A 14,353-nucleotide genomic window follows, 5' to 3' on the forward strand; every position below is an offset into this window, starting at 1 on the left:
TTTTTCCCACTGCCTGCCTTTCCAGACAGGAAACTGTTAGAGTGTGATGTTTTCGTGCCAATTTCTAAAGGCTCAATCCTTTGCTTCCAGAGGCTGTGTTGAGTATACGCAGGGGGTCAGTGGTTGGTGTCGGGGCCACTGTGTCTGTCGGTAGCTGAGAGGGCGCCCTAAGGGCCTGCGCTTGGTCAAGCCAGGCTGTAGATGGGGAAGAGGGAGAGTTTTGCAGAGGGGAGGGGATAAATGCAGTGCTCAAAGGCCATTAGTCAGGATCTCAGTAAGGTTGCTCCACAGGTCGGGGTGGAGGAGGGGTGTCCGCCACAGAGAGAACCGAGAGGCAATGGGTGGGCAATGCAGGTGCCGTCTTGGGCTGGTGCAGGGATCTGTCCAGTCCCCAGTGGGAAGCAGTTGCCATCTCTACTTGTCAGTGTGTTCAACTGCCAGCTGGGAAGGCTTCGGTCAATCGTGAGACCTCTATGGGTTTCAGTCTCCCCACCCAGGAAGCAAAGGGATTGGACTAGGTGGGCCTCTCAGGTCACTTCCAAGTTTGACATCTGATGACCTCTGACCTGGTATAAGGAATGCTTAGAAGGGGGTGGGAATCTGCTGCCTCTGCTCCAGCCTTAGCAAGGTCGTTCCACTGCCTCTACCCTGTGGTGAGGAAGAGGCTGTGACCTTGGCCCTCACCAGCCTGGGGGGCCATCCTGTGGGCCCATCCCAGAGCAAAAGCACAGGCCTCTACCATGTAAGGTGCCGCAGACATGCAGGGAGGCTGGGTCGGGCAGAAGTAGGGTTTAAGCCCAGGGCAAGTGCCTGAGAGTGGACCCTGCTCTTCAGTGGCCTCATCACTAAGAATCGAGTCTCAACTCCTCACAAGGCTCTTCTGCACATCTGGGGCTTTGCCTGCGCTGTCCCCACCACCTGGGGAATACCTGCCCTCTCTTAAGGTTCAAGCGCACCTCCTCCCTGTAGCTTCCTCCTGACCCTCTGTGGCAGGGAAAGCTACCCCCATGCAAGGCCCTCTGTGCAGAACTGTGTGCATCATGGCCTGGGATGCACAGGCCAGACTGTGAGCTCTGCAGCCTGGGCAGGGCCGTTCTCACCTCAGCTCTTACTCTGCGGCCTTGTCCAGAGCCTGGTACAAAAGGTTCTCATAACCATCTGCCGAGAGGACGGAAAGGGTGGAGGCCCTGTCCTCTGAGGCTAGACTCCCCCAAGTCGTTTCTCCACTCTAGAATACTCTCATGGCAGGACCTAAGGTTTATAAGAAAACAGCTGGAATTCCGATGTGAATTTGCATCACACTCCTGCCAACACTGTGCATGGAATGCCACTCCCCACCCTGCACCGGCCAGGCAGGCCTTGGGAATCTGACAGCCCTCATGCCTCACTGTGCCTGCCAAAGCTGGCACTTGCCTCCGGCAGCCGGGATGTTTAGTCCCAGTTCCACTGGTGGTCCAGGTGGTTAAGGCCAGGTGTTGCTCACTGGCTGGCAGACAAACTGGTCATCGGGAATTGCGGCTTCTTTAGGAAGCAAGCCCCCCTTCCCTTAACCAGCTGCCCACCCAGCCCTGGGATGGCCTTGCTCACTTCCCCAATTTTGGGCTTCCTCAAGGGAAAGCTGAGCAGGCGAGACTACCCCTCTGGCCTTTGGGATCTAATAGCTCTAGGCAAACATGCAAAACTAAACCCTCCTCTCCCAGCATCTGTGGACAGAGACCAGTCATCCAAACTGGGCCTGACGCAGAGTGTTCTTATCTCAGGCCCTCAACCTCCTCCCCCTCTTCCCCTGGCCAGTGGCTCAGCCCACACACAGGGGAAATCTGGGGAGTCAGAGACACCTCAGCGTCAGAGGTGAAGGTGTCTCAGCAACCATCAAAGTCTGTCTCACTCTGGGCAGACGTGGATCCTGTGCCCCAGAGGGAAGGAACTCAACCAAGGTCACACAGTGAACAATAAGTGGCAGGACAGGACTGCTGTCCAGGATGCTGGGCAATAGGTCCCTTCTGTGGCTCTTGAGAATGGCCTTCAAAGAAACTGCAGGGCTGACCTGGGAAAGCAGGGGCAGGGTGGGGATAAAGTAAATAATGTTTACACTGCACTGGTTGGGCTGGAGGTGCTTTCTGTCTGTGAAAATATTGCTAGCCCCCTCTACCCAGGCACAGATGAGGATACTGAGGCTCAGAAAGGTGACATGACTGCCAAGCCCACAAGGCCAGGGAGTGGGGCAGCTTGTCCCCCGCTTTCTCCCTGCACCCAGCCCAGCCCATGGACTACAAGCTTGTTACTGCAAGGAAAAGTCAAGGTGCTGTCCATCCCTCGAGACGGGTCCTACTACCTGGCCCTCACGGAGGAACAGGTAGGCCTAGCATGGGGCATGCCATCCCCTCCTCTCTGGTGCATTCACTCAGTCCTCTTGGGAAGGCCCCTCTCGCCAGGCCCCAGACAATGGGATAAGAGGAGGAATGAGATCCCCTGAGGAGCTCAGAGGCTCCCAGGGTGATGGCTGCTTCACAGAGGAAGCCCAAGGGGTGGGCAGGAAGCCCTGGGTCAGCAGAGAAGGGTGGCCCCAAGGAGGCCACACCTTTGATATTACTGGCTTCCTTTATCTCTCCTACCCCAGAAGAGCACAATTCACCTTGAGATGGGACTGTGGAGATCTGAAAGCATCACTCATGGACACCAGGGTTGCTAGGTTACCACGACAGTGAGGGAGGGAGAGGGGATGCATGGAACAGTGAATAGTTGAGGACCAACTATGACCAACATGGCCAGTGGTGTGTACCTGGCTCTTGTCCCTCCACTGACCACCCTCTCCTGGCTTTGGCAGCCTACAGCCCAGCATCCCAGCCCAGTTGCTGTTTAGCTTATTGAATTTTCCTCAGCTGTGATCACTGAATGGATTCTTTAAGCTGCTGGGTCTGAGGGTGGACAATGAAGTATACAGGTGCCATTTGTCCTGAGCACTTTCCCAGCTGGTTAGAAATCCCCTCCATGTCCTTCCTGAAAGGTGGCCATCCAACACCTGGTGCACATCTCCATGATGAGACGCTCACTACCTATTAAGTCAGCGTTAGATTGGTCTAATTCTTGATCAGCTCTGACTGTTAGAAAACGTTTCTTCTCACTGAGCTAGAATCTGCCCGCCCATAACCCCCCATGTGGGGACCCAGACCACATCTGCTCCTTCTGCGTCCTGATGGTCCTTGAAAGATCTATGGTTCCCACCATGTCTCAACACATCTTCCCTTCTCCAGATGGAATTCCAGGGAGTGCCTCTGTATCCTGCCCAAACGGCTCTGCAGTGTGTCACTCTCCCTCACAGAGCAGAGCCCAGCAGACCAGGTGGGGTTGGTTCTGAGCAGAGAGCATAGACCAGTCTCTCCTTCCTTGGCTTCACTGATCTTAGGGTGTCTACATGGTTGGCCTGCACATAGCCAGCAGCCCTCTCTCCACCACACGGCCTCCAATACTGGTGAAGAGAGCAGGAGGGAAGCAGAGAGGACTTCACTGTTCCTGGTGGTCTGTGCTGGCTGAAGAACCTGGGTTTTTATACCCCAGTTCTGTTACTAACTCTCTATGTGTCCTTAGGAAATTCCCCCTATCTCTGGGCCTCAGTTTTCCTATCTGTACAATGGGTTTTATACAATCTGTTGGGTCTCATCTAATGATAGCACTGACTGATGAATCACTCAACCAAAAAACTCTTGTTTATGTTGGGGCTGCCTAAACTGACAACAATGCCTTGTGGGCACTGACAGTTTTACACAAAGACCTGACAGTTTACAAAGCAGCCACAGATGCCACCACCAGCAGAATTCTTCCCAGCTCTTCCCAGCGTTCCACACAACCTTTGTGAAATACCTAGAAATCAGACCTGTACCAAGAGCGACACAGACATAAGAAAAGGTCATTCTCACAGCAGCAGTGGGGTGTACTGAAGAGCCAAACAGCTGGTCTGAGTCCTGACCCTACCCTTTAGGCCAGCCATGGCCCCTTTCTGTGCCTCAATTTCCTTACCTGCAAAATGGGGACAATATGTTTTTCATCAAAGGGTTGTGGTGAGGTTTGAGAGAGACTACGTATCTTATGAGCTTTATACAGTCTCTGGCTCACAGCAGATGTGAAAGCTATTCTTGGTTATTTAATATAAATCCTAGGAAGAGGCCCCTCCTCTTCTGGGGAGGCAGAAACACAACATAAAGACCCCTCTGTATCCCAGGAGAGTAAGATCAAATTGAAAAACCCAGGCTTGAAATAACTCGTGCTGGCAAGTTTCCCGGGGGGACGCCGGAGGGTCTTTCTGCCAGACATTCGAGCTGTGCTTGCGGCTGCTGAGGAGGGCTTGGGGGTGATGGGGCTGTACTCACTTCAGGGACAGGGAGTAGTCATGCTTGCTGGTCTGACTGTTCCGGACAAGGTAGCTGCACTCCTTGCACAGTCGCAGCAGGTTCTCCGCATCCCCTCTGGTGATGGCTCCATGATACCATCTGGGGAGAAGAGAGAGGGTCAGAACTCTAGGACAGGACCCCCACAGCTGACACCGTGAAATCTCCTCTCTGAGGAGGCTCAGCCCCCTTGAAGGGCAGCTGTCACGCCCTAGGCCTCCTTGGTATGAAGCAGATGAGTGTGTGCACGCACGTCCAGCCATTCAGTAGGTATTTACAGAGTGCCTGCTGCCTGCCAGATCCTGGGGAGAGAACAGTGAACAAACCCACAGTCGCCTCCCTCATGAAGCTGACATTCTAGTCAGGGGCTACAGAGGAGATGACGCTGGGCTTCGGGCTTCGGGGTCTGGAGCCCTCAGTCGAGGCTGCTAATTTAAGCAGTGGCCGGGGAAGCCTTCCAGGAGAGAGTGACATTTCAGTGTGGACCTGAAGGAGGTGATGGAGGAAGCCCTGAAGGACATCGGCTGGAAAAGAGCATCCTGGCGGAGGGACAGGCAGCAAAGGCAGAGGCCCGAGGCAGGAGTGTCTGCTGAGTTTTGGAAACAGCAAGGAGGTCGTTGTGGAGTGAGGCAAGGGGCAGGGGTCGGCAGTGAGGCCCAAGAGGTCATGAGTCAGGGCCGGGTCTGGGGGCCTAGTGTGCAATGTGAGGATTCTGACTTTCTCCGTCTGAGTGACACCGAAGCCATCAGAGGGTATTGACAAGAATGATGTGTGTTGACTCTGTGACATCTGTAGGACAAGTGAGCAGTGCTTGTCACTCAAAAGGGTGGTCACCCCAATGCTCCTGTGGAGTGAATCTGGCATCGACTGGGCATGTGGGAATCCAGCATCACTGCTTTGGGACAGAATCAGAAGGAGCGGCAGGATCAGGAGGAGGGGTGCAGTGGCTGATGGCCTAAGGCCCCCAAATGCAGAACAAAAGGGGAAGAGTGATTGTTGAGAATGGAAGGTAAAAATCCAGTGGAAGAGCGAAGATCCTAAGATGGGTACACTCAGGACACATTTCTGTTTACATTACAGTCTCTGAAGGCAGGTGGTGAGAGACGGGGTGAGGAAGGGAACCAGAGGCTGGATCATGGGGTTCGGTCACTGTCCAGCCAGGTGGTCTGGGACAAGTGGCTTAACCTGGCTGAGCCTTGGTTCTCTATCAAATTAGGATCCCTTCCACCCGTTTTGGGGTTGAAGATTAAATGGGGTGATGCATAAAAGGGCTTATGCAGAGTCTGGGAGGGGGTGAGTTTCAATGAATGGCAGCTACGAGCATTAGCAAAACGAGGCTGAACTTCCACATGGCCAACTTCCCCAACGATCATATTTCAGGCTGTTGCCTGTGCCGGAGGCTGCATTTTAAATTCCCAGGTGTGAGCGGGGATGCTGCCTCCCGGTCCTGCCCTGTCGGCAGCCCTGAGAGTTCAGTTATGGACATTCTCTTAGAGAAACACACTGCACTCACACTCACTGCCTTTCACCATTTCACTTCCTGCCATTCGCAAGGCAGTGCTCTCGACAGCTAGCAGTGGGGGTGGTGATGTGGTTATAGACAAGAAAAACCCAACCAGCTTCAGGAAAGCAAGGGCTGGAGAGTAGGTGTGAGTGTTCCTGTCCAACGAGTAGGTGACCGAGTCGCTGACCGCCCACCCAGGAAGTGACCTCTCACAGGTCAGCCCTGGGGCTGAACACCTGGAGGGGAGACTGGCCAAGGGAAAAAGTAGGGAAGCATGCGGACCACAGACCCGCCTTTCTTTCTAAACCTGCACAGAAATGAAGAGGGACGTGAAGTTGGGGGCTGCAGGGGCTGCTGTAATTAAAACACTTCCAGAGGCGTGAAGGCTCAGGTGAGCTTCAGAAAGGACACAGGACTGTAATTGGGAGAAACAGAAAGGATGGCGCTGACTAGAAACAACAGTTAACAGATCGGGTAAGATTGTTTTCTGGGAGATTTCACCTGTGTAAGATACCCCAGTGAGCTGACAAAAATCACTGTTTTATTAGGAGAACGAGTTCCAGCCATTTGAAGCAGAGGTGTCCTTAGGGAAAGGCCTGGAAGTGGCCTTCAGGGAAGGGCTGCCTCTTGCCCACCCTTGAGCACAGGAGCAAGTGGGCTCTAGGAAGGTGGTGGCAGTCGGGCCTCCCGGGGGCTTCTGGGTCCTCGTTAAGGGCAATCACGGGGGGGTCAACAGGATAAGCTGCTAGTTCCCCCTGGGCTGCTCCAGCTCCTCCAAATGAGAGAAAGGCAGTGACCACAGTGGATTATCAAAGGAGAGAAGGGCCAAAGGACACTGAGGGGGAAGCCACTGGCCAGGAGAGAGGATGGGCCTGGGTGATCTTGTGGGAGCTGGAGCCAAATGCTGGCCCCGAGCAGACTCTGCCTGGACCCAAAAGCGAATCTAGGCAGGAGGACATCGCAGGGATGTGCTGGACTCAGTGGAGCTGGCCCATCAGGTCCAACATGGGGACTAAGATTCAACCATCGCCATCCAGCCCATCCAATAGCCATTAGCTTGTCCAATATTTACTCACTACTGACTCCATTCTTGATCTCATAGGGCCTATACAGGGAGATGGAGAACCAGCAAACAGATTCAGGAAATGATTTCAGATAACAAGTGCTATGCAGGAATACTGGGTTTGTGATAAGGTAATGACCTGGGGGTGGGGGTGGGGTGGCCAAGCCTACTTTAGAATGCAGGAGGCTTCCAAGAAGATGACTTCTGACCCGAGACTCCGCATGGTGAGTAGGAGCCAATCAGGTGAAGAGCTAAAGAAAACATACTCTGCAGAGGAACCAGCAAATGCAAAGGTCCTGAAGTAGGAATGAACTCAGGGTGCTCATGGAGCAGAGACGCAGCAAGGAAGGTCGGGCACTGTGAGCCTGGGAAGTGGTGCTAGACCAGGGTAGAGTGGGAGGTAGGGCCCGGTTCCCTGAGGCCTTGTGGGCCAAGGGAAGAAGTCTGATTTCATTCTAAGCATAGTGGAGGGCAATGAGAGTTTTAAAACGACATGTCACTCGCTCTGGATGATCTTACAAAAGGTCAACCGGACTGCCCTGAAGAGGGGCCAGAGGGGAAATGAAGCAGGATACAAGTTAGGAAGCTTCCACAGTGGTCCAGACACAGAGGTGAGAGGAATGAACAGATTTGGGCTGTATTGTGGATGGATAATTGGCAGAACTTACTAATGGTTTAGATGTAAGGCAAAAAAAGAGGACTGAAGATGACTCCAAGTTTGTGGCTTGAGCAACAAGGTAGACGTAGTGCTGTTTACCGAGGTGGGGAAGCTGGGGGAAGAGCTGAGTGTCTAGGAGCAGATTAGGAGCCCAGATCTGAACACGTTAAATTTGAGATGCCCATTCGTCAGCCATGTGGAGATGCCAAGAAGGCAGCTAGATGTGGGAGTTGGGTGTTCTGGGAGAAGTGTGGGCTGGGGACGTGCACCGGTGAATCACCACCAGGATTCTAAGGAGACAGCCCAGGGAGAGTATGTGGTTGGAAACTGAGCCCGAGACAGTCCATCCTTCAGGCCAAGCTGAGGTGAGGAGCCAGCAGCCAGGGAGGCAGGAGAAAAACCCAGAGCAGTGTGTGTGTGAAGGAGGGAGCCGTCTACTCTGCTGACTGCCATGGAGGACAGGAGGTCACCTGGTGACCTGGGCAGGAAAGGGAAGCAAACTGTAGTGGGTGAGAGAGAAGGGGAGGTGATGAAAAGGAGAGAGAAAGTGCCGGCAGCTCTATGGGGACTTTGTCCATTCATCAGACAGCTATTTATTGGGCACCTATTTTGTGCCAGGCAGTGTTCTACACACTGAGGAAACAGTGGTGACCCAAACAAATTTCTACCCTCAGGGAACTTATGGTCCCAACAGGAGCGGGAGCTATATTTCATTTATTTATTTACTTTTAAGAAGTTGTGGTTTTTTTTAAAGTTTGTGCCCTGGCTGGTTTTGCTCAGTGGTTAGAGCGTCGGCCCATGGACCAAAGGGTCGAGAGTTCGCTTCCCGGTCAAGGGCACATACCTCGGTTGCAGGTTTGATCCCCAGCCCCGGTGGGGTGTGTGGGGGAGGCAACTGGTCGATGTGTCTCTCACATCGAGGTGTCTTACTCTTTCTCTCCCACTCCTCCCTCCCTTCCACTCTCTCTAAAGATCAATATGTGAGAATTCAAAAAAAACAACTGTGACTAGAACATGTTTATATACTGATGATAATCATGACGCAGGATGGAGGGGCTGTGGGCTGTCTCCAGGCGGCGGGGGATGGGGCTGTTCCTTGAGCACCTGAGCAGCTTTTCCACCGTCCCAGGAAGGACAGCAGGCAGTGTGGGTGCCCAGGCAGATGTGTGAGTGCCCATCCTCAACAGCCCTCAGTGTGTTAGCCCCCATCCCCCTTCTCCCCTGTGCTAGGGCGGAGGAGAGGCTGGGACTTGGAGGAGCCTCTTAAACTCTGAGGCATCATCAGCCAGGTGGGGATTAGGTGATCCTCTCTGTCTGGGTCACCGGCTGTGATGGAAGTGGGATTTTACTTGAGCGCACCTCTTGGTGATGAGTCAGGAACTTCATAGGCCAGAATAATCCTGGGAAGAAGAGATGACGGGGAGGGAAAGCCAGCCATGACTCTGGACTTGGCCAAGGGCCTTGTCAGGCGGGAACAGGAAAGCGAGCAGAACTGCCTTTGAGGGCCCCAGCCTGGCGAAAGCTCTGCCAGAGGGTGGGAGGAGGGTAGGCTGGGCTGCTGACCCCAGGCAGACCTGGGTCAGGATGCACACTGAACAGCTCCTGGCATCTCTGGATCACATTGTTTGTTGATTAAAAAGTACACAGTTTGATCAGATATAAGCAAAACCTGCCACCCAATCTGCGTGGCTATGAGAAATGATGAACACAACGCCTGCTGTGAGCTATCCCCCCACCCATGTGCTCAGTACAGCAGGCACAGGGCAGGCACAGAGCAGGCTGCAGCCTCCCCAGCGGATAGCACATGCTTTAAAAAGGCACACGAGCACATGACATCATCGGAAAACCCTGCATCCTGCTCACCGGGCCAGCATTTCCTGCGAGGGATGCACTGTCAGCCGTGCTGAGACCAGAATCCCTAGGGTGGAGACTGATATAGTTCATGATCCACATGAAACAGTCTTACGAAGAACCAGCTTAGTGTCAGCTAATCTCTTGGAGGATTGAGTGCCTGCTCTGTGCCAGGCATGTGCTACGGGTGGAGGCAAGAATGTGCATGAGGAGAGGGAAGTGAGGGGAGAGTCACAGGGCTGGAGTTCAAATCCTACCTCTGCACTGGAACCCTGAGAGTCTAGCAAAGGCTCTGCCCCTCTTAGAACCCCGATTTTCTCATCTGTGCAATAGGGATGATAAGCCATTTATCACACATTTGCTTGTTAAGAGAAGGATACACCTGAAGGTACCAGCACAACACTCGGGATCTGCTTTATCATGTTCCTGGAGCTCACTATAGTTCAGGTGTGTGGAACACTGAGAAAATGCAAAAGCGATCCGGGGCAATTCACCGAGTGAGCAGCAGGCTTGGGATATGGGACTCTGTCCAGGAGGTGATGGGGAGACACTGAAGGTTTCAGAGAAGAGCAGGGACCTGCACACATTCAGACCCTGGCAGAGAAGGGAGATGGTCATCACTGTCAAGGGGGGGGCAGAAACGGGCCCGACCGGCAGTGCTGGGGAGAAGTGAGGAGGAAGAGGGCTGAAAAAACTCAAATCAAGAGTGTTGAGGCCTTGCCCAATTAATACCAAGCAGATGTGGGGCAAAAATGTCACAAGCTAGAAAATAAATCTAATTTACAATCAGGGGACAGGACTTAGTATACATATAGCTACAAAAACCTCATTTACTGCATGATGAAAACAGACACTGGGATGTAAGAGGAAGGGGTGAACTGTGTCCCTCTTGCTAGTCATCAGAGGTAAGGGAGGTGAGGCAGTGTGGACGGAGGCGGCACCTGGCTGGGAGTGAGACACGCGCTCCAACCCTGTTCTGCCACTGGCCTCATGGTGGCCTTGACCTTCCATGAGCCTCAACCTGCCCATCTGTACACAGGGGCAGGGTAGGGAAGGGCATAGACTAAAAGAGCTCTGTGGCCCTAACATTTCTTAGTCTGTGAATTTTTAAAACAAGATACAGAAAAATAAAGGGAAGAGCAGTGATGCCATGAACCAGGAGCGGAGGTTGGGCTTTGCACCTGAGAACTTACATTTGCTTCTCCAGAGGGACAGCAGGATCCACTCTTTCTCCCAGGATCCCACAGAACTCGGGGCTCCCATGTTTGATGGGCTTGAAGCCCCCTCCAGGAGCTCGAAGCTGGCGCCGCCGGTCCCGGGAAGGAGAGGGGGATGACTGTCGTTTCTCGTTGCCGTTGAACTGGGCTGTGGGGGACAGAGAGAGAGTGCATGGTTACCTGAGCTCAGCCTGAGGAGTTCCTGGGTGGCACAGAGGGGTAAGAGTCGATGGACTGTTCTCATTGGAGCTTTATAATTTGTAGGAGGAAGAGTTCCAAACAATGAACAAACATGGCTCAAAAGATGTGAACTTAACACAGGGCATGAAGCTGCTGCTAAAATAAAGCCAGGCGGTACTTTCAGTGGGCTGGTAAAATCTGCAGAGGCATTGAGCCCAGCCTTATCCCCACAGGAAGGCCCCTGCAACCTCCAGCAAGGGGTGGGTGGGTGGGGATGGCACTGCAGCGGAGGCTCAGTCCCCTGGACAGTTCTAATTTTGTGCCAGAAACCTGCCTCCAAGTGGCTTCTCTCCTCCTCCCATTTTCCTATCCCAACTAGGGTTGCACCGGCCACACTGGTCCCCCTTCTCCTGGGACAACCCTATACAGTTCCAGTCAGGGTCATTTGGCATCCCCCAAATCACTCAGTGTGCCCTGTGTGGGTCCTACACAGCCCTGCCCTGGAACCAGCCCCCAGGTGAGGCCGGACAATGTCCGTCATAGGAAGACAGGCTCTCCCACATGCTTTTGTCCCTTGCTGGGCCTGTGGGAACATCGTTCACTCCCATGGGCTTGGGGAAGATGCCACTTGAGGGCAGGACCCTGGAGATAATGCACAAAGATCAGAAAACACTGAGCTGAAACCGGAGCTGCTGGAATATTCCCGGAGACCAGAGAGTCTACCTTGCAAGTTTCTCTCTGGGCCCCAGTTTCCTCCTCTGAAAACCAGGGATGAGAACTGCACCCACCTCGTGGGGTTGTTGTGAGGCTGCCATCACGTGATGCACACAGAGCTCTCAGCAGCGTGCCTGGGTGTAGTCCGTGCTCAGTGTTATTATACTTACTTTTCATACCATGTCTGCTCAATGTGGACACGGTACTAGTCACCTCATGTAGCTACTGAACCAACCTGAGCTCCTCTCCTCTCCTAAGCCTGCCCTAGCTGGCTGGGAGCCTTGGCTAAGTTAGTTAACCTCTCTGAGGCCCCATTTCCTCGGTCACCAGGCTGCTGTGACCACCCGATGAGGGAATCCATCCTAAGGGCCCGGTACATGCAGATGCTGAGTAAACCGGGCCGGGGCCTGCAAAATAAGGCTCCCAAAGCCATGTCCAGCTGCCGGCCAACACACACATCTTCGGCCAAGCGACACATCTCCCTCCCCTCCAAGCACAGATGTGGCGAGCCGTCCTCTGACCCCAGCCGGACATACAGCCATCAACCTCACATTCACAGAAGGTGGTGGGAAAACCCAGCCTGTCTGTGGTGACTGCTGTCTATGAGGACTGAGGATGGGAATGAACCTGTTCTATGACTGAGACAAAACCCTGCATCAGGTCTGCGAGCACCTCTATCCCTCCAAACACTCTATCAGCCACTAAGGAAAACGGCAGGGAGATTCCTGCCAGACATGTCGGACCCACGTGTATGTGGTCACCTTCAGACTGCAGTGGGGCCCAGCAGGCCATCCATTCACCTATCTCACTTCTAAACACTCATGCACACGGGCCAAACACAGTTCGGGGCTGGGAAAAAAGCAGTGAGCAAAACAGAGCCATCCCTGCCTGTGGAGCTCAGAGCCCAAGTGAGGAGAGACAGAGAGTAAACAGTCAGAGCCACAGCACACCAGCTGGTGGTAAGTGCTGTGGAGAAATGAAAGCGGGGCAGGGAAGGCCTCTCGAAAGGTGACACCTGAATAAATTCCTGAAGGAAAGGAGGGACGAGCCATGTGGACATCTGCCGGAAGAAAGGACATTCCAGGCAGAGGGAAGAGCAAGTTCAAGGGCCCTGAGGTGGGAACACGCCTGGGGTGTTGGAGAAACAACACAGCCTGGGGCGACTGGAGGGTAGTGGGGGTGGGAGGAGGTGAGTGGGAGGAAGCTGGGCTTTGTGGGCCTTGGGAAGGACTTTGGTTTTATTCTGAGAGGAAAGGAGAGCCATTCTGATGTTATGATGGAGAAGGTTTTAACCTGGCACCTTTTATAACAGGATTGCAATACTGAAAAGAGATAGAGGGCAAGGGTTTATGGGAACTCTCTGTACTTTCTGTTCAATTTTGCTCTGAACCTAAAATTGTTCTTTAAAAGAGTTTATTTAAAAAAAAGAGAGAGAGATGGAGGGGAGCACAGGGAGAGGAAGGTATTGCAGAAAGGGCTGGCCTTGGAGCTGTGCATGGACATGACAGTGAGTGGTCAGATGCAGGCAGGGACACAGGACCTGTCCCTGTATTCAGTATGGAGCGTGAGAAAAAGAGGAGACAACAGGCTTCTGGCCTGAGCATTGGACTAACCAGGATGGGAAAACCCCCAGAAAACTCCAGTCTTCGTGAGCAGCCTGGATGTCAGGACTGGCAGCATGGAGCAGGGACAGAGTGAGGAGTGCTGGGACGCCTGCCCTCCTCTCTGGCCACAGTTCTGTCCGGTGTCCAACAATAGGGACATATAAGACAGCAATGACCTCAAGGCCCTTCTAAGGAACAAGTCCTGGGGTTGCGTGTATGAGAAAGCCCTCTTCCATCTGGCTCATGAGCTGGGCTTTCATAGAGGGTGTGAGGGGGTGAAGCCCAGAGCTAGCGCCTTGGCACACATGTCACCATGGGCTTCTCCCTGGCTTCCCAGCAGCCAGGCTTTCCCACCAGGGCTCCTGCTGAAACACACCAGCATGAAATGAGGTATTTTTTTTTTTGAGGCAGAGGAGGGGGTTAGGAAGAGGTGAAGCAGGTTCTGACCTGAGCCACCTACCTTGCAGAGCCCTGGAAGGCTGACAGTGGGCAGGGGAGAGCACTGGGACCAGGTAGACAAGTAAGTGCCTCGTCAGAGAGCCCCTTTCTAAACAGCTAGGACTTGATCCTATGGATGGATTGAATCAAGAAATTCCATTCTCAGACTGGGTTTTAGAGTCCTCTCTGACTACTGATAGAGGGTGGGTTTGGGGCAACCCTGGAGGTTTGGGGCAACCCTGGAGACAGGGAGACCAATTAGGGAAGGCGATGAAGGCCAGATCCCTCAATGATGGGAGGAATGTAGGAGGTGACAACAGGGAAGAACTCTGTGTGATGCCCCATTGAGATGGAGACCTGGGCACAGCAGGAGATGGGAGCATGGGGCATGGGACTGTCCTGTGCTCCTCCACAATGCCTCCCCTTCCCTCTGCTCAATTTCTGGTTGTCAGGAACAGAGAGGAGGCAGCAAGCTAAGGGGCATGGTGTGGGGAGGGTCTAGGTGAGAATAAGGTTGGAGGCTTAGTTTTCCCACAAGTGGAGGAGGGGGAGAGACCATATGAATTGTAAGGCATTTCACCTCTGACAACCTGGGGCTCCACTGGCTAAAATCAGAACTTAAGTATTTCTGCCAATATAAATTCCCCCTACACATCTCCTGGCACAGAAGGTGAGAAGAGAGGCATGAAGCATGAAGCATGGATTGGGGAAGAAACCCAAGCTCTTCAGAACCGCCAGC

The 14,353-nt window shown here is 53.4% G+C and overlaps 1 protein-coding gene across 2 annotated transcripts in view; it reads right to left on the bottom strand.

Annotated features, from left to right (window-relative positions):
- SHB (SH2 domain containing adaptor protein B) overlaps nt 1-14,353 on the bottom strand; it is a 124,833-nt gene that overhangs the window by 20,996 nt on the left and 89,484 nt on the right. The window contains exons 4-6 of one of the 2 annotated variants that reach the window (XM_087823212.1): nt 13,637-13,744; nt 10,655-10,826; nt 4,368-4,487 (exon numbers count right to left, since the gene is read on the bottom strand). In XM_087823212.1, the coding sequence (XP_087679338.1) occupies nt 4,368-4,487; nt 10,655-10,826; nt 13,637-13,744 (400 nt within the window). The remainder of the gene's footprint in view (nt 1-4,367; nt 4,488-10,654; nt 10,827-13,636; nt 13,745-14,353) is intronic. The other variant, XM_087823211.1, reaches the window with a different exon arrangement.

This window comes from Miniopterus natalensis, chromosome 12 (genome assembly GCF_054644295.1).
Source record: "Miniopterus natalensis isolate mMinNat1 chromosome 12, mMinNat1.hap1, whole genome shotgun sequence".
Lineage (NCBI taxonomy): Eukaryota > Metazoa > Chordata > Mammalia > Chiroptera > Miniopteridae > Miniopterus > Miniopterus natalensis.